The sequence below is a fragment of the Coregonus lavaretus genome, assembly GCF_964263955.1.
Source record: "Coregonus lavaretus genome assembly, chromosome: 23".
In the NCBI taxonomy this organism is placed as follows: Eukaryota; Metazoa; Chordata; class Actinopteri; order Salmoniformes; family Salmonidae; genus Coregonus; species Coregonus lavaretus.
In genome coordinates this window covers 12968084-12988789 of record NC_140010.1, presented here as the reverse complement: position 1 = coordinate 12988789, position 20706 = coordinate 12968084, and the positions used below count along the sequence as shown (strand labels likewise).

Sequence of the window (20706 nt, the reverse complement as noted above, 5' to 3'; positions counted from 1 at the left end):
TGCTTCAAGCCCATGTCACCTGTGCAGTCTGTTGGCCAGTCCTATGCTGCTTCAAAAAGTGCAACAAAATTTGGCTAAAACAGAGAAAGTTAATTTAGGAAGGAATTATAGGTATTAATTCAAGAAACAAATTAGTAATAATCATTTTCTTTAGCCTCGCTTTAGTGCTTTCTTTGTCAAATGACGCCACGAGCTAGCCAAACCCTCGTTTTCCAAACCAAACATCTTCATCGACCGCTGGTCCACCTCCGTCTGCTTGATGATTGACAATAATGGCGACGCTTTTATTCTGAGTGTACTTCTGCGAGCCATTTGACAAAATAAATACATTTGAGGAAGAAATCAAATACACATGACAATAAACGCAGGTACATACGAAGCAGGAAACAATTATTCCAACAAAAAAAGGACTAAGCTACGCTAGCTGGCTAATGTTACTTAAGTTGTGGAGGTGGCATTCTTGCGGAGGCACAAGGGCTAGCTAGCAGCTAACAAAGATCTACAATTTCGTGACGATGTGGCTACTTTACAAGCTCTTGGGGTGACACTTTATTGTGATCTTGGGACGAAAAACTGAGACATACCAGTTATTTTCACAACGTTGCAGAAGAACAGCTTGTGGAGTGAAAAGTGCGTGCCATTCAACAGCTTACTTTGGCAGCTAACGTGAGCCAATTGCTAGCTGGCTAAGCTAGTGAGTTCGCTTGGCGTTGTTTCCTAGTTCACTGCGTTGTTGTTTTATCTAGTTCTCTAGCTAAACATATGATATTCACATTACGATACATTTGACTAGCAATGTATCTTTGCCTTTGTAGCTAGCGTGTGTCTGCTATCTTGTTTTGGAACTTTACAGTAAGCAGGCTAGCCACACAGCCTAGCGTGCTACTTGCAAACTAACAAGACTGAGATTGCTAACTTGTGTTTTTCTGGACAACAGAACAGACCGATTTCGCGTTGTAAAATTATCCTGCTAAACACGGGTAACGTTAATTAGCAAGCTAACATATTCTGCTAGCTGGCAATTATTTGTTTGTGTTATTTGCGAGACCTTTTCGTAAATGACTACCGGCAGGAATAACCGTGTGATGATGGAAGGAGTTGGTGCGAGAGTGATCCGTGGACCCGATTGGAAATGGGGGAAACAGGATGGTGGAGAGGGACATGTCGGCACCGTCAGGAGTTTTGAAAGTCCGGAAGAAGTGGTTGTTGTCTGGGATAACGGGACTGCGGCCAACTACCGGTGCTCTGGTGCATACGACGTGAGGATATTTGACAGTGCTCCTACAGGTAATGTTGCCCTTCTGGTTCTGTGATCCCTAAACATCTTGTATCCTGTTTTGTTCGTGTTTCAATTAGCTTATGCATTTGAGTGTAGATATGTACGCTACACAGTTATTTGGCTACCACGTTTCAAGTATTGTAATGCATCAAGCGTGTTAGCTACATGGAAGCGGCTAGTAAGTAAGCTGAACTCCATACATATAATATGGAGTTGAGTTTATTCAAATAAGCACCTTTGATTAGAAATAGGCCATAACGGGCTGCGATATCATTAAAGTAAAGAGTAAATAACTTTTCACTGTGAAAGTTTAGCCCTAGTCCCTAAAGCATGCCCACTTTTATACTGAACAAAAATATAAACGCAACATCCAACAATTTCAAAGGTTTGAGTTAGACTGTTACAGTTAAAACAGCTCATATAAGGAAATCAGTCAATTGAAATCAATTCATTAGGCCCTAATCTATGGATCTAATCATCTTGTGTCCCCAGCACAAGGTGCACCTGTGTAATGATCATGCTGTTTAATCATCTTCTTGATATGCCACACTTGTCAGGTAGATGGATTGTCTTGGCAAAGGAGAAACACTCACCAACAGGGATGTAAACAAATTTGGCCACAACATTTGAGAGAGAAGCTTATTGTGCGTATGGACATTTTTTGGGATCTTTTATTTCAGCTCATGTAACATGGGACCAACACTTTACATGTTGTGTTTATATTTTTGTTCAGTGTATTTAGTGTTAGTGAATGATGGTATAAAGATGGCAAGTTGAGTGACCCCAGATCCTCGGGCAGAGGGATAATTTCTTAACACGTCAAATTAAATCAAGTCATAATTGAATTGATTTGACGTGACACCTCTGTCCTCTAACAGTTTCCTAACTGCCTTGTTAACACTCCCTCTCAGGTATCAAGCATGACGGCACCATGTGCGACACCTGTCGTCAGCAGCCTATCATCGGGATCCGCTGGAAGTGTGCCGAATGCAACAACTATGACCTCTGCACCACCTGTTACCACGGAGACAAGCACCACTTGCGACATCGCTTCTACAGGATCACTACCCCAGGTAGCGAGAGGTGAGTACTGTCCGCTGCCCCGTGAAGCCAATGGTTGTGTTCCAGGACATATTTAATGCAGTCATGTTTCGCGTTGTGAGATCTGGGGTGTATTCCTTAAGCAGATTCGGTTGCAAAACGTTTTGCAACCGAGAGTTTACTCCAAACGGAAAACATTTTACAACAAAAGCAAGAGTCCCTCCATGTTTCATTCCGTTTGCTCTGTTTGCTTCCGTTTGGTTTTTAAACTGTAAACGGCTTCCGTTGCAAGATGTAATGAATGCACCTCTAATTATCTGCACAATATGACCGCAACAAAGGTAACGGAACACACGCCCAATGCGTAGGGATGCTTTTTATCAACTCAGTCCCACCACTATGACAGAATCTATGGTTTAGTGATGAGTTTAATGATAACAGTTCTGATCTTCATCCTTTGGTTGGTTATATTGAGGGACCCACCCATTTTACCCTCCATTCTGATGTTTTCTGTTCCTACCTGGCTGTCTCTCTGTGATATTTGAGAAGTTCCTGAGCCCAGCCTCATAGGCAGACTCAACATGTGGCAACCGATCCTGTCTCTCTGTTGCCAGGCGACTGCTCAGCCTCTATTTCAGAAGCAGTGATGTTGTTGGGGCCTCCGCCAATCCCATGTTACTGGCCATGTGTCTGTTTTTTATTTAAATTCAATTTTCATTTAACCTTTATTTAACTAGGCAAGTCAGTTAAGAACAAATTCTTATTTACAATGACGGCCTACACCGGCCAAACCCGGACGACGCTGGGACAGTTCTATCTGCTTCCATTGAAGATTTACAAGTAAAATACCAAGCACAATTTCCAAATCAAAACAACAAACCTGTCACACACACACATATATATATATATATATATATATATTATTTATTTCAACTCCTAACATTTAATCCTAGTAAAAATTCCCTGTTTTAGGCCAGTTAGGATCACCACTTTATTTTAAGAATGTGAAATGTCAGAATAATAGTACAGAGAATTATTTATTTCAACTTTGATTTCTTACATCACATTCCCAGTGGGTCAGAGGTTTACATACACTCAATTAGTATTTGGTAGCATTGCCTTTAAATTGTTTAACTTGGGTCAAACGTTTCGGGTAGCCTTCCACAAGCTTCCCACAATAAGTTGGGTGAATTTTGTCCCATTCCTCCTGACAGAGCTGGTGTAACTGAGTCAGGTTTGTAGGCCTCCTTGCTCGCAAACGTTTTTTCAGTTCTGCCCACAAATGTTTTATAGTATTGAGGTCAGGGCTTTGTGATGGCCACCCCAATACCTTGACTTTGTTGTCCTTAAGCCATTTTGCCACAACTTTGGAAGTGTGCTTGGGGTCATTGTCCATTTGGAAGACCCATTTGCGACCAAGCTTTAACTTCCTGACTGATGTCTTGAGATGTTGCTTCAATATATCCACATAATTTTCCTTCCTCATGATGCCATCTATTTTGTGAAGTGCACCTGTCCCTCGTGCAGCAAAGCACCCCCACAGCATGATGCTGCCACCCCCGTGCTTCACGGATGGGATGGTGTTCTTCGGCTTGCAAGCAACCCGCTTTTTCCTCCAAACATAACGATGGTCATTATGGCCAAACAGTTCTATTTTGGTTTCATCAGACCAGAGGACATTTCTCCAAAGAGTACGATCTTTGTCCCCATGTGCAGTTGCAAACCGTAGTCTGGCTTTTATATGGCTGTTTTGGAGCAGCTGTGCAGCCTTGCAGGTTATGTCGATATAGGACTCGTTTTACTGTGGATATAGATACTTTTGTACCTGTTTCCTCCAGCATCTTCACAAGGTCCTTTGCTGCTGTTCTGGGATTGATTTGCACTTTTCGCACCAAAGTACGTTCATCTCTAGGAGACAGAATGCGTCTCCTTCCTGAGCGGTATGACGGCTGCGTGGTCCCATGGGGTTTATACTTGCGTACTATTGTTTGTACAGATTAACGAGGTACCTTCAGGCGTTTGGAAATTGCTCCCAAGGATGAACCAGACTTGTGGAGGTCTACAATTTTGTTTCTGAGGTCTTGGCTGATTTTCTTTTGATTTTCCAATGATGTTGAGCAAAGAGGCACTGAGTTTGAAGGTAGGCCTTGAAATACATCCACAGGTACATCCACATGTCCTTACCGACTTGCCAAAACTATAGTTTGTTAACAAGAAATTTGTGGAGTGGTTGAAAAACAAGTTTTAATGACTCCAACCTAAGTGTATGTAAACTTACGACTTCAACTGTATATGTATATATGTGTGTGTATGTGTATATGTATATATGTATGTGTGTGTGTGTGTGTGTGTGTATAATATATGTGTGTGTGTATGCGCGCCAATCTCAGTTAAGTAATCCACTGCAGAGGCCTAGACTAAAAGGCAATTAATGCTTGATCCGAAAATGTGGTCGGAGGCTGCATATGGAGGGTGTGACGCAATTGCGGAGCCTCCAGAGGCATGCAGAGGCCAAATCGAGCTCAGTACTGCATGGCCATGCGCCTCCCACATTTTATTAACAATGCGGAGGGCTCTGTATAGCTCCGCATTGACATGATTGGTTGACGGTAGGTGGGGGTTCCATGACAACTTCCTTCACGACAGCTCTGCACTGCTCAGCGAAGCGCAAGAAGTATGAATGCCCTGATTTCTGCTGATGCCGTATCACTGTCAGATTGACCATGTGCCCATAAACATAATGCACTTCTCTCTCCAGAATGCGCTCTCTCCCGCCAATTTGTGCACATTCATTGTTTCATAGCTTCATTGTGTGAATTGTTAGTGTATATCAATTCCCCATGATATATATCACAAGTAGTACATTTACCGTTAATGCCTATAATAGTTTTTTACATTTTAGTCATTTAGCAGACGCTCTTATCCAGAGCGACTTACAATTAGTGAGTGCATACATTTTTCATACTGGCACCCCTTGGGAATAATTTCTAATCTACAATCTTTGTTACTTTGGTTACAGTAATTTTTGTTAATGCATTTCATATTATTATTCTAGTGTTACCGTTGTCATTGTTGGAGTGGACAGATTGTTTGCAGCGCGCACAACCTATGCTACACTTGTGAATAACATATTTTGGTTGATTTCATTCCATTTACGAGTTGTCAATTTAGTCGTCTTTTATTTGGAGCACTCCTGTCAATGTTGAGTAAGTACGCACAAGCATAGAAGTAGGCCTATAGGCTGCCTGGCCTGCGCGCAAATGTAGGCATATAAATGTGCCCATTTGGGGATCTGCTAGTATTTCTGATTGGCTTAACGCACCACCACTAATGAGCTGTGGAGCTTCTCAAAGTAATGTTTTCTTCACTTAAACAGCAAGCAAACAAAGTCTGTTTTAACATCCACTGAGAATGACAATAATTCCTCAATGTATTTGATAACCACTCGGCGTGAAAGGGGAAAATGTCATGATCTGATCCAGTGGAAACGTCATAAAATAGGCCTACCTGGGCTCCCGAGTGGCGCAGCGGTCTAAGGCACTGCATCTCAGTGCTTGAGGCGTCACTACAGACCCCCTGGTTCGATTCCAGGCTGTATCACAACCGGCCGTGATTGGGAGTCCCATAGGGCGGCGCACAATTGGCCCAGCGTCGTCCGGGTTTGGCCGGTGTAGGCCGTCCATTGTAAATAAGAATTTGTTCTTAACTGACTTGCCTAGGTAAATAAAGGTTAAATAAAATAAAATACTTCTGGACTGAAATAGGTTCAGGTACTCATTTTGGGTGCTGGTATTGTTTATATTTAGGTGCAGGAGTGCCACAATACATTTGAGCTAATACTCTATAAGAGGAATAGAACATTTTAAGGTTCTGGTACTCCGCTCCGGTGAGCTCCTGCCCAAGTCAAGCACAACTTCTTATCCCTTGCGTAAATGGCCTACAGCTGTCTGTCCCGAGCTCACTGGCGCAGGAAACTCTCAGGGCCCAGAATTTTTTAAACAATGTTGCGTGTTTGCTAGCACAAGCATCAGGCCAGACCCAAGTTAATAATTGATAGAATGTTTCAAGTTCGTTGCAGACATGCCATGCATAGGCAATGTGATTTATAAGATATTTATTTTTATTAGAATATTTCTACCTGCAAGTTTTTATATGTTAGCTTTATAAAGCGTCAGACAAGCTGAAAGCATATAGTCCATTTTAGTTAAAAACATAGGGTTTGTCTATATATGTAAAAATACACGTTTAAAAATGTAGACTAATCAATTGGTCGAAAGAAAAAACGACTTTCGGTCGACCAATTTTATTTTATTTTATTGGGGACAGCCCCACATTGCGAACAGTATGTTTGCTTGCCATAGCAGTCACTCCATCCGCTTCAAGCCCTTTGTGAGATTCAAAGGGACAAACCAAACGCATGGCGCAACAGCTGGCACCTTTTCAAGGACGTGTAACCTCAGTTCCCCTGAGACAGTTATTGCATGGCTGCAAACAAAGGCAGCAGGGGGGTCCCCCCCCCCACAGACACTGCTCTGAACTGAAGGCATGGTGGACTGTTTTGTTATGCCACATTAGATTCTTTCACGGACTGTGGGAGGGGGCGGGGGGAGTGTCCCCAAGACAGCAGTCTGTTTGCGTTGGTTAGGCCTACAGTGTCCAGCTGCTCTGTCTTGTTGTCTAGCCTCCAGGACTCTACTGTGGTTAGTTAGACCACTGCCAAGTAATTTATGAGGCTGTGGCTTCTCTCTTTACCAATTACCAATAAAGGAGCCTGGATGCATGAGTCGTCAGTCAAGTAATGGCAATGCTATGGAACAGACATTCTCATGATACATGGTACTATACTTTTCCATAGTATTGTATGCTGTTCATTCTGTTAGTTAACTCTCATTAGACAAACAAAGTGTGCAATGGATAACCCAGGATGACCCAGAGTCTGAAAGATGCATGCCAGCAACTAATGAATCAATGTACACTATATATACAAAAGTATGATGACTACCCTTCAAAATAGTGGATTTTGCTAGTTCAGCCACACCTGTTGCTGACAGGTGTATAAAATCGAACACACAGCCATGCAATCTCCATAGACAAACACTGGCAATAGACGGCCTTACTGAAGAGCTCCGTGACTTTCAACGTGGCACCGTCAAAGGATGCCACCTTTCCAAGTCAGTTCGTCTCATTTCTGCGCTGCTAGAGCTGCCCCGGTCAACTGTAAGTGCTGTTATTATGAAGTGGAAATGTCTAGGAGCAACAACGGCTCAGCCGCAAAGTGGTAGGCCACACAAGCTCACAGAACGGAACCGCCGAGTGCTGAAGCGCGTAGACATTTGTCTGTTCTCTGTTGCAACACTCACTACCGATTTCCTAACTGCCTCTGGAAGCAACGTCAGCACAATAACTGTTCGTCGGGAGCTTCATGAAATGGGTTTCCGTGGTCGAGCAGCCGCACACAAGCCTAAGATCACCATGCGCAATTCCAAGCGTCGCCTGGAGTGGTGTGAAGCTCGCCGCCATTGGACTCTGGAGCAATGGAAACGCGTTCTCTGTAGTGATGAATCACGCTTCGCCATCTGGCAGTCCGACGGGCGAATCTGGGTTTGGCGGATGCCAGGAGAACGCTACCTGCCCGAATGCATAGTGCCAACTGTAAAGTTTGGTGGAGGATAAATAATGGTCTGGGGCTGTGTTTCATTGTTCGGGCTAGGTCCCTTAGTTTCAGTGAAGGGAAATCTTAACGCAACAGCATACAATGACATTCTAGACGATTCTGTGCTTCCAACTTTGTGGCAACAGTTTGGGGAAGGCCCTTTCCTGTTTCAGCATGACAATGCCCCAGAGCGAGGTCCATACAGAAATGGTTTATCGAGATCAGTGTGGAAGAACTTGACTGGCCTGCACGGAGCCCTGACCTCAACCCCATCGAACACCTTTGGGATGAATTGGAACGCCGACTGCGAGCCAGGCCTAATCGCCCAACATCAGTGCCCGACCTCACTAATGCTCTTGTGGCTGAATGGAAGCAAGTCCCCACAGCAATGTTCCAACATCTAGTGGAAAGCCAGAAGAGTGGAGGCTATTGTAGCAGCAAAGGGGGGACCAACTCCATATTAATGCCCATGATTTTGGAATTGGATGTTCGACAAGCAGGTGTTCCCTTACACTACATGACCAAAAGTATGTCAGGCACCTGTTGACCCAGTAGACAAGCGCCCCTAGACCCCCATATGAGGCAAGGAGCCACAGCCTATTTATTATTTTGAAGTGCTGGTGATATTCAGGTCAAAGACAACACTTTTTCCAGTTGGAATTTGGCCTATATTAGGTTTAACACAAATAATTGTATATTTTTCTGAATCAGTTCCTCCATCTTTTTTTGTATGTCCGTAGACACTGTGGATTAGGCTACTTCCAGGTAGGGCTGTGACAGTCTTGGAATTTGAGGTCATGGCTAACATACACGGACACTGACATAACCGTTGGGGAGGGGTCGGCGCATACCAGACTGAAAAGAAACCCGTGGCTTTTCTCTGCCACTTATAATATTATGCCATTTAGCAGACGCTTTTATCCAAAGCGACTTACAGTCATGTGTGCATACATTTTTTACATATGGGTGGTCCCGGGGATCGAACCCACTACCCTGGCGTTACAAGCGCCATGCTCTACCAATTGAGCTACAGAGGACTTACCATTACACTTTATTATCAGTAGCTTTTCATTATTATTATTAAAGTTATTACCTCTAAATATTGGTCTAGTATTCAAATTAAGAAATGTCAGATTGAAGAGGAATTCCGAAAAAATACAGATTCCTATTTTGATGCACTAAACCGTTCACATAAAGTCCAATGCGTTTTTCCCTCTACTTTTCAGGACAATTCGCATTACGTCACCAACGCTGCTGCGGTCATTCTCCGTGGCAATATGTTCAAAGTGGCTAGAGAGAACGCAGTAATGAGAGAATCATATACTACTGGAAAGATAATATGCTACTGAACATATTAGGATAAAGACTATGCATCCTATAGGATGAATCATGAAAGGTGCTTGGCTACGTTTCATTCAGTTGCACCCATTTAATAAGAGGAAACTGAACTGGCACCTGTCGTCATTTCTCACACATATGTTGACCCTGCAATCTGATTAAAGAGATGAAGTCCAGACGGGCTAGGCCTATTTTAGGAAATGTTCTGAATGGACATAGAGAATTAGTGAACTCATACACGCGTACCCACCCAACAAGAAGGACCTATCAATTAAAGCCGCCTGCAGCGCATCTCACTCAGACACATAAGCAAATCACTTTTGTCCTTTCCCAAAAACGTATTAAAAACCTTGCCTTAGCTTCAAATCCTTTCTTTAGGATAAAAAAAAAAAACTACATTATTTGGATAATGCTAAATCAATGTAGCCTATCCTATAAATTGACAAGGAAAGTTTTTAAGGGGGATATATAGAGACAGCTGTGATAGGCATGAAGATGAAATTGACAACCATTCGAAAATAGAAACGCATACACGCAACCTGTCCATAGCAACCTGTCCGTAGCCTAATGATCTGCCAACCTGTCCGTAGCCTAATGATCTGCCAACCTGTCCGTAGCCTAATGATCTGCCAACCTGTCCGTACCCTAATGATCTGCCAACCTGTCCGTAGCCTAATGATCAGCTGTTGAACAATTATATTGAAGCAATGGGTGGTTATGTTGACACTACATTTTAATTTGAGTGCTTTATCTAAATCTGTGCAACCACTTATTGATAAGGGTCAACTCTGGCGGATATGTTTTTCTGTCTTCTAGGGTTGCCTGTAGCACACACAGGTGGTCACCTAGATTCACTTTAGCAAGCCTAATATATTATATAGGCTACACGAATGATGCATTAATATATTAACTTTTAACTTACATCGGTCGTGTTCACTGTTCCCTTCTTGCGCAATTCACGCGTCTCCGCTGGCAACTCCACTGGCCTATCTCTTCCCCCTCTCTCTAGCTCTTGAACGAGTAGCCTATATATAGACAATGAACAGCAATATAGTTTGAAACGTACAGTATTTCGAGCAATTTTTTAAAACGAATAGGCCTAGGCCTATTCGAGGAGAGAAACATTGATCGATCCTCTTGCTTGCTGAATGGTTATAAAATAGGCTACAGCGTTGGCAATGAACTGACGGGGAAGTTTGAATGACGAGAGCGATTTGTAGTCGAACTGGTGTGATGTGATCATATCTGCTAAATTGATACCTTGTTGCACGGATGCATTGCAAACGTAAATAACAGGCAGAGAGAAATTAATGAATTAATTCACACAACGAACCCACAGACCTGTCAGTGGCAGTGTCCCAGATAACAATTTTTTTGGGTCAGTAGTTTATTTTCACATGTGAAAAGATGCTAAAAATCAAACCTGTTCTGAATAAATAATTGACGGATAGTGGCAGGACAATATTTCACAATTGGTGTGAACGGCGTCATAAACAAGACGTGTTCGTGTAAAAACAAAATCTTCCTAATTGTTCAGACGAAAATAACGGACTTGGTGAGAAAGGGCCTTTATTGAAAATAGGCCTTTTACAAGATTTAAATCATGACAGGAGCGTTTGAGTCTTATTAAAGAGATAATCCAGACAGGCTACTTTAGGAAACTTTCTGAATGGATTTATAGGCCTATAGAGAGAATCAGCGAACTCACACACGCACACCCCTGTAAAGGACCCGTAAATCAAAGCCACCAACGTACACTGAGTGTACAAAACATTAAGAATACCGTCCTAATATTGAGTTGCACTATTCTTGATACACACGAGAAACTTGAGCCTAAAAAACCTAGCAGCGTTGCAGTTCTTGACACAAACCGATGTGCCTGGCACGTACTACCATACCCTGTTCAAAGCCACTTAAATATTTTGTCTTGCCCATTCACCCTCTGAATGGCACACATACACAATACATGTCTCAATTGTCTCAAGGCTTAAAAATCCTTCTTTAAGCTGTCTCCTCCCCTTCATCTACACTGATTGAAGTGGATTTAACAGGTGACATCAATAAGGGATCATAGCTTTCACCAGGTCAGTCTGTCATGAAAAGAGCAGGTGTCCTTAATGTTTTGTACACTGTGTCAGACACAAGACAATATTTATCCTTACAAAAACCTAGGCCAACCTTAGGCTTTCCGAAAGTAGGCTACAAGATAATGAATTGACGGGTAGAGAGACAGCTAGTATGAAGATGAAATTGACAATCATTAAAATAGAAACAAATACAAGCAATATGTCCATATACAGTTGAAGTCGGAAGCTTACATACACTTAGGTTGGAGTCATTAAAACTCGTTTTTCAACCACTCCACAAATTTCTTGTTAACAAACTACAGTTTTGGCAAGTCGGTTAGGACATCTACTTTGCATGACACAATTAATTTTCCAACAATTGTTTCACTTATAATTCACTGTATCACAATTCCAGTGGGTCATAAGTTTACATACACTAAGTTGACTGTGCCTTTAAACAGCTTGGAAAATTCCAGAAAATGATGTCATGGCTTTAGAAGCTTCTGATAGGCTAATTGACATAATTTGAGTCAATTGGAGGTGTACCTGTGGATGTATTTCAAGGCCTACCTTCAAACCCAGTGCCTCTTTGCTTGACATCATGGGAAAATCAAAAGAAATCAGCCAAGACCTCAGAAAAAACATTGTAGACCTCCGCAAGTCTGGTTCATCCTTGGGAGCAATTTCCAAACGCCTGAAGGTACCACGTTAATCTGTACAAACAATAGTATGCAAGTATAAACACCATGGGACCACGCAGCCGTCATACCGCTCAGGAAGGAGACGCGTTCTGTCTCCTAGAGATTAACGTACTTTTGTGCGAAAAGTGCAAATCAATCCCAGAACAACAGCAAAGGACCTTGTGAAGATGCTGGAGGAAACGGGTACAAAAATATCTATATCCACAGTAAAACGAGTCCTATATCGACATAACCTGAAAGGCTGCTCAGCAAGGAAGAAGCCACTGCTCCAAAACTGGCATAAAAAGGCCAGACTACAGTTTGCAGCTGCACATGGGGACAAAGATCGTACTTTTTGGAGAAATGTCCTCTGGTCTGATGAAACAAAAATAGAACTGTTTGGCCATAATGACCATTGTTATGTTTGGAGGAAAAAGGGGGTTGCTTGCAAGCCGAAGAAAACCATCCCAACCGTGAAGCACGGGGGTGGCAGCATCATGCTGTGTGGGTGCTTTGCTGCAGGAGGGACTGGTGCACTTCACAAAATAGATGGCATCATGAGGAAGGAAAATTATGTGGATATATTGAAGCAAGCAGTCAGGAAGTTAAAGCTTGGTCGCAAATGGGTCTTCCAAATGGACAATGACCCCAAGCATACTTCCAAAGTTGTGGCAAAATGGCTTAAGGACAACAAAGTCAAGGTACTGGAGTGGCCATCACAAAGCCCTGACCTCAATCCTATAGAAAATGTGTGGGCAGAACTGAAAGTGTGTGCGAGCAAGGAGGCCTACAAACCTGACTCAGTTACACAAGCTCTGTCAGGAGGAATGGGCCAAAATTCATCCAACCTATTGTGGAAGGCTACCCAAAATGTTTGACCCAAGTTAAACAATTGAAAGGCAATGCCACCAAATACTAATTGAGTGTATGTAAACTTCTGACCCACTGGGAATGTGATGAAAGAAAGAAAAGCTGAAATCAATCATTCTCTCTAGTATTATTCTGACATTTCACATTCTTAAAATAAAGTGGTGATGCTAACAGACCTAAGACAGGGAATTTTTACTAGGATTAAATGTCAGGAATTGTGAAAAGCTGAGTTTAAATGTATTTGGCTAAGGTGTATGTAATCTTACGACTTCAACTGTACTATTTATCAGCATTGATTTAGTCTATAAATGAAGAAAATATTTTGTATCGAATTATATATACCATGCCGGGTTGGATAGAATTGCCGCGTTGTTCAATTGACACATTTGTCGACTACATGAACAACCTTGTCGACTACTGTTGAATAATTAATGAAGTCAGACACATCCAACCTGTTTTAAAAGAACACCTATTTATTTACTATCAAGCAATGAAAACGTACATTGTATATAAGAAAGTCTACACATCAAACTATTTTTTTTTACTGAAGTGCCATAGCCTATAGACGAGCGCTTCTACACCCCTGCGCATCTAGCGGATTAGCTGCTCGAGCATCAAAAGACAGTTGGAAAGAGGAGATGTAGACAGACTCATTTAGCAAAACAAGGCCTATTTAAACAGGTTTTTTATGGTTATTTTAATTTCATGGTGGTGTTCATCCATAACCGTCAGTTACACGGTTATTCAATTACTGTCACAGCCCTACTTCAGAGTACCCAATTGTTGTGCTGGCAATGGCCTGTAGAGTTAGTTTTTAAGGACTGCCATGATGAAACATGAAGTGAAAAGCCTTTGTTGGTGTGGTGTTGCTCAGATGATTAGACAGGGCCATCTGGCAAGCCAACTGCACGGCTCACTGTCATGGTAATGCTTCAGGCTGTTTTTATGGCTAGCAAAGCATGGTTTTTGATCCCCATCAAAACGGTGAACGTTATAGTGAGCGGTTAAACATGTTTGCTTAGGGGCTCCTCTGAAATCCAGTCAGCAGCTCTACTTCATCAAAAGATGGAGTTGAGGAGTCTTGATTTGAGGTTGTTGACACCTCTTGAAAAATTCTACCTAGCTAACGTTAGTGACCAAAGGTGCTCAGTTCTTGAAAAGGTCTAAAATGGCATATCAACAACATTTATTTTCGGCTAATAACAGTGAATGAACATTTCAATGACTGATATAGATAGCCTATCTATGATTGAGGTATACTAACACATCAACTGCATGATTTGCCAATAGGTCTTTCAATGCCACCATAAATAAATGGCTAACCTTGGCCTCCCGAGTGGCACACTGCATCTCAGTGCTGGAGGCGTCACTACAGACCCGGGTTCGATCCCGGACTGTATCACAACCGTCCGTGATCGGGAGTCCCATAGTGCGGCGCACAATTGGCCCAGCGTCGTCCGGGTTAGGTGAGGGTTTGGCCGGGGGGCTTTACTTGGCTCATCGCGCTCTAGCGACTCCTTGTGGCGGGCCGGGCACCTGCAGACTGACCTCGGTCGTCAGTTGAACGGTGTTTCCTCCGACACATTGGTGCGGCTGGCTTCCGGGTTAAGCGGGCGGGTGTTAAGAAGCGCGGTTTGGCGGGTCATGTTTCGGAGGACGCCTGACTCGACCTTCGCCTCCCGCGCCCATTGGGGAGTTGCAGCGACGATACTATAAATAAATAATAAAATAAATAATATGCCATTTAGCAGACGCTTTTATCCAAAGCGACTTACAGTCATGCGTGCATACATTTTTACGTATGGGTGGTCCTAGATCGAAATTGGGGAGAAAACGGGGGTAATAATACTAAAATATAAATGGCCAACTTTATCCAGTATTGGTTACATATTTCCAACGTTCACATCCATCTAATGACAACTTCTGTTATTCACCCACTAAGTCAGTAAAATAAATGTGTTTATTTTGACAGAGTCCTGTTGGAGTCTCGCCGTAAGTCGAAGAAGATCACAGCCCGAGGTATCTTCACCGGTGGCCGGGTGGTGAGAGGAGTGGACTGGCAGTGGGAGGATCAGGATGGAGGCAACGGCAGGAGAGGAAAGGTACTCGTTTTGTTGCAGTGTGCCCATTTTATCTTGACCCTGTACCTTGTTCAGTAGGGCATGCTGTAGGAAAATGTTTTGCAAATGAAGTCCGAAATCTGTGTTCTTAATCGACCGCCAATAAGATTTTTTGATGACCCAGCCTTCTCATCAAATGTGAAATGTATTACTATGATAGTTTGGGATTTTATTAGGATCCCCATTATCTGTTGCGTAAGCCGCAGCTACTCTTCCTGGGGTCCACACAGAACATGAAACATGACATAATACAGAACATTAATAGACCAGAACAGCTCAAGGACAGAACTACATATATTTAAAAACGGGACACAAAGCCTACATGTCAATACATACACACAAAATATCTAGGTCAAATAGGGGAGAGGCGTTGTGCCGTGAGGTGTTGTTTTATCTGATTTTTTTAAACCAGGTTTGCTGTTCATTTGAGCAATATGAGATGGAAGGGAGTTCCATGCAATTATGGGTCTATATAATAATGTACCATTTCTTGAATTTGTTCTGAATTTGGGCACTGTGAAAAGACCCCTGGTGGGGTAAGTGTGTGTCAGAGCTGTGCGTAAGTTGATTACGCAAACAATTTTGACTTTTCAACACATTAATGTTTCTTATAAAAATAAGTGATGCAGTCAGTCTCTCCTCAACTCTTAGCTAAGAGAGACTGGCATGCATGGGTATGTTCTGGTCCAGCTGCAGCTTAACTAGGTCTTTCTTAGCAGCACTTGACCACATGGCAGGATAAGAATCAAGATAAGACTAAATTAGAGCCTGCAGGACTTGCTTTGTGGAGTGGGGTGTCAAAAAAGCAGAACATCTCTTTATTACGGACAGATCTCTCCCCATCTTTACAACCATTGAATCTATATGTTTTGACCATGACAGTTTACAATCTAAGGTAACGCCAAGTAACTTAGTCTCCTCAACATGTTCAACAGCCACACCATTCATTACCAGATTCAGCTGAGGTCTAGAGCTTAGAATATGGGAATGATGAGTTTCTGATTTCATCATTGGGTCCAAGAAGGTGATAAACATTTGTGTGCATGCCTGCATTGATGGGTGAGAAGGAAGTGTGGGGAACAGCCAATGAGTTGGAAAAGTTCCTTAGTTCTAAAGAGAAATGGCATCACTGGTTGGTTCTGTCCCAGTCCGTCCCCTACCTCTATGTTAGTATAATTGCGAACAGACATGCAGATTTCCTCACCGCAGAATACATCTCAAGAGGTTGAATTTTTTTAGCAGGTAGATTTATAAAGGGAACGGCTCTATAAAGATCTAGTAGCTTGACTCAGTTCTATACCCCAGTATTCAATTTAAGATTCCCCATACGAAATTTAAAGGGTTCATTTTGCTGTGTTATTTAAATGCCCAGTGCAGTAAAAATTTAGTTTTTCCTGTGTTTTGTATCATTTTGTAAAACAGCTGATGAAATGAAAACTAAAAGTGTGGAAAGAATTTGATCAGTGTGATTTCCTGATAGTTGCTTGTTGAAAATACAATCTATACAGGACCTTCTAATCAGCAGGTTTGCATGGGTGGGAGTTTCGGCTTGTCTGGTGACGTCACCAGGCTGTAAATTGGTTAATAGACCAATAACAAAGAGTTCCAAACTTCCCTGCCAATAACAGCTAGTTTTCCGTTTCCCTCCCAGACAGTCCTAGCAAAATTCTTGTTTGAGAAATAGTTTTTTCCTTAAAAGCTATTTTTGTCCATTTTAATGGAACACTATTACAGTAGCTTAAGGTACTTAATTGTTACCCAGAAATGATTTGATATCGATATACACATTTTCATGTTATATTTACTCCATTCTTTCTGCTCTTTAAGCCTATTCTGTTGAGTGACGTTGCATATTCAAATCAAATGTATTTGTCACATGCGCCGTATACAACAGATGTAGACCTTACCGTGAAATGCTTACTTACAAGCCCTTAACCAACAATGCCGTTTTTAAGAAAATAGAGTTAAGAAGATATTTACTAAATAAAGTAAAAATAAATAAAACATAACACAATAAAATAACAATAATGAGGCTATATACAGGGGGTACCGAGTCAATGTGCGGGGTACAGGTTAGTCGAGGTAATTTGTACATGTAGGTAGGGGTAAAGTGAATATGCATTGATAATAAACAGCAAGGAGCAGCAGTGTAAAAACGGTCCGGGTGGCCATATTATTAAATGACATATCATGATATTTATGTGACATTATTTGTTGATGTGCCAGAAACGCACAGAATCAATTTGACGTTATAGCCAACAGATTATTAACCAAGAGGCATGCCTTTAGAATGATTCTTAAATGGGAATGCCTTGGCTAACTCCTTCACTCTCTTTTCATCTCTCCTCTTCTCTCCTTCTTCCTCCCCAGGTGACAGAGATCCAGGACTGGAGTGCAGCCAGCCCACACAGTGCAGCCTATGTCCTCTGGGACAATGGGGCCAAGAACCTCTACAGAGTGGGCTTCGAGGGGATGGTGAGTAAAGCAACACACACACAAATGATCAGGTGGTCTTTGTGTTTGACTGCTGAGCTGGGGCTCTTTGTAATGCTGCCAGGCCTTTGTAGTGGAGAGCCACGCAGCCAGGGCCCCATTGTGGCAGGCAGCTGGAAGGAGGGAGGGAATCTACATGAGAAAAGCAATCTGTTCCCTTCTTTCTTTATGAGGAAGAGAGTGAACACAGAGGTCAGCTTCAGGGGGAGGAGGGGTCTTGGGGTCCCACACGAGCCACAAATGACAGGCAGTGTGCTGATTGGTGGAGAACACTCCTGCTTTTTTATGAACGCTGACAATCGGAGAGCTGGGTTGTGTAACAGATTTGTCCTTTGTTATTTTAATACGTCTGGTAGGATTGAGGGGTTGAGGTAGACGACATCTGCTTCTGGATTAACTAAAGCATGGATTATATATGCTGCTCCCCAAAAATAATGGAAGAAAACAGCCTCTGTGCCTAAACTGGCCACATCTACAGTGAGGGGAAAAAAGTATTTGATCCCCTGCTGATATTGTACGTTTGATAATTTCTTTGTCAGTGGGCAATCTATAATTTAAATGGTAGGTTTATTTGAACAGTGAGACAGAATAACAACAAAAGAATCCAGAAAAACGCATGTCAAAAATGTTATAAATTGATTTGCATTTTAATGACGGAAATAAGTATTTGACCCCTCTGCAAAACATGACTTAGTACTTGGTGGCAAAACCCTTGTTGGCAATCAGAGGTCAGACATTTATTGTAGTTGGCCACCAGGTTTGCACACATCTCAGGAGGGATTTTGTCCCACTCCTCTTTGCAGATCTTCTCCAAGTCATTAAGGTTTCGAGGCTGACGTTTGGCAACTCGAACCTTCAGCTCCCTCCACAGATTTTCTATGGGATTAAGGTCTGGAGACTGGCTAGGCCACTCCAGGACCTTAATGTGCTTCTTCTTGAGCCACTCCTTTGTTGCCTTGGCCGTAGGTTTTGGGTCATTGTCATGCTGGAATACCCATCCACAACCCATTTTCAATGCCCTGGCTGAGGGAAGGAGGTTCTCACCCAAGATTTTACAGTACATGGCCCCGTCCATCGTCCCTTTGATGCGGTGAAGTTGTCCTGTCCCCTTAGCAGAAAAACACCCCCAAAGCATAATGTTTCCACCTCCCATGTTTGACGGTGGGGATGGTGTTCTTGGGGTCATAGGCAGCATTCCTCCTCCTCCAAACACGGTGAGTTGAGTTGATGCCAAAGAGCTCAATTTTGGTCTCATCTGACCACAACACTTTCACCCAGTTCTCCTCTGAATCATTCAGATGTTCATTGGCAAACTTCAGACGGGCATGTATATGTGCTTTCTTGAGCAGGGGGACTTTGTGGGCGCTGCAGGACTTCAGTCCTTCACGGCGTAGTGTGTTACCAATTGTTTTCTTGGTCACTATGGTCCCAGCTGCCTTGAGATCATTGACAAGATCCTCCCGTGTAGTTCTGGGCTGATTCCTCACCGTTCTCATGATCATTGCAACTCCACGAGGTGAGATCTTGCATGGAGCCCCAGGCCGAGGGAGATTGACAGTTATTTTGTGTTTCTTCCTTTTGCGAATAATCGCACCAACTGTTGTCACCTTCTCACCAAGCTGCTTGGCGATGGTCTTGTAGCCCATTCCAGCCTTGTGTAGGTCTACAATCTTGTCCCTGACATCCTTGGAGAGCTCTTTGGTCTTGGCCATGGTGGAGAGTTTGGAATCTGATTGATTGCTTCTGTGGACGGGTGTCTTTTATACAGGTAACAAACTGAGATTAGGAGCACTCCCTTTAAGAGTGTGCTCCTAATCTCAGCTCGTTACCTGTATAAAAGACACCTGAGAGCCAGAAATCTTTCTGATTGAGAGGGGGTCAAATACTTATTTCCCTCCTTTTTTTTTTTTGTCCTTTAGCAGACGCTCTTATCCAGAGCGACTTACAGTTAGTGAGTGCATTCATTATTTTAAATTTTTAAATTTTTCATACTGGCCCCCCGTGGGAATCGAACCCACAACCCTGGCGTTGCAAACGCCATGCTCTACCAACTGAGCTACATCCCTGCCGGCCATTCCCTCCCCTACTCAGGACGACGCTGGGCCAATTGTGCGCTGCCCCATGGGTCTCCCGGTCACGGCCGGCTACGACAGAGCCTGGATCATTAAAATGCAAATCAATTAATAACATTTTTGACATGCGTTATTCTGTCTCTCACTGTTCAAATAAACCTACCATTAAAATGATAGACTGATCATTTCTTTGTCAGTGGGCAAACGTACAAAATCAGCAGGGGATCAAATACTTTATTCCCTCACTGTATATGTTATACGGTGTATATTGATGTCCTGGTCATTGGCCAACCTGGCTGTTAGTGTTTATGTAATCTGTTACTTTTTACACTTTTTGTAACACTTTTTCAAACACATTTAATATTATTATTATTATTATTGATAATCAAAGACTGCAAACAAGCACTGTGGACATGGTGAAAGACACTGCATTTTTGTGCACACGATCAATGTATTTTCACTTTTTTTTCTTGAGTATTTTGGTTCAGATGGCATCAAAAGTCCACAGTCTAGTCTCTTGGCTTCACACATTTAGCAAATAATATTTCTTCTCATTTTACATTTTTCCTCAATGTCTTTTCTTTTTTCCTTTGCTTTTTGTTTAAAATGACATCAAAAAGACCACATTTAAGTTAGTTGATTTCACACATCTATAAACACGGTTGCATTCCAAATGGTATCCTATTCCCTTTATAGTGCACTACCTTGACCAAAAGTGGTCAAAAGTAGTGCATTATATAGGGAATAGGGTGCCATTTGGGGGTGCAACCACTGTTTGTGAACCCTGCTCTGTCAGAGGAGCAGTATGGCTGTCTACTATGCACTGCCTTGTAATCAACATGGCTGCCCTCTGTCTATATGCCACAGTGGAAGCCCATCCGCATCTGAGTCATTACAAATGATATGATGCAGTTCCTTCCCTGCCGAGCCAGAGCTTTGTAATGTAGTGCTTCCATATCCATCAGAGCCTTGAGGGTAATGCTATTGTTGCCACCCTGCCCTAACTTTAACACAATGTCACACGGCATGTCACTGCAGTCGGAAAGAAGTGTGATTTTACTCTGTCGTCATTAATCTGCTGTACTTCTGATAGA

The 20706-nt window shown here is 42.6% G+C and overlaps 1 protein-coding gene across 2 annotated transcripts in view; it reads left to right on the top strand.

Annotated features, from left to right (window-relative positions):
- Positions 1–252: 252 nt before the first annotated feature.
- The window catches only part of LOC311150635 (E3 ubiquitin-protein ligase mib1-like), a 105619-nt gene continuing 85165 nt past the window's right edge, over positions 253–20706 (top strand). Inside the window, exons 1-4 of one of the 2 annotated variants that reach the window (XM_084188125.1) lie at positions 253–1287; positions 2191–2362; positions 14900–15029; positions 17418–17522. In XM_084188125.1, the coding sequence (XP_084044251.1) occupies positions 1059–1287; positions 2191–2362; positions 14900–15029; positions 17418–17522 (636 nt within the window). In that variant the 5' untranslated portion in view covers positions 253–1058. The remainder of the gene's footprint in view (positions 1288–2190; positions 2363–14899; positions 15030–17417; positions 17523–20706) is intronic. The other variant, XM_084188126.1, reaches the window with a different exon arrangement.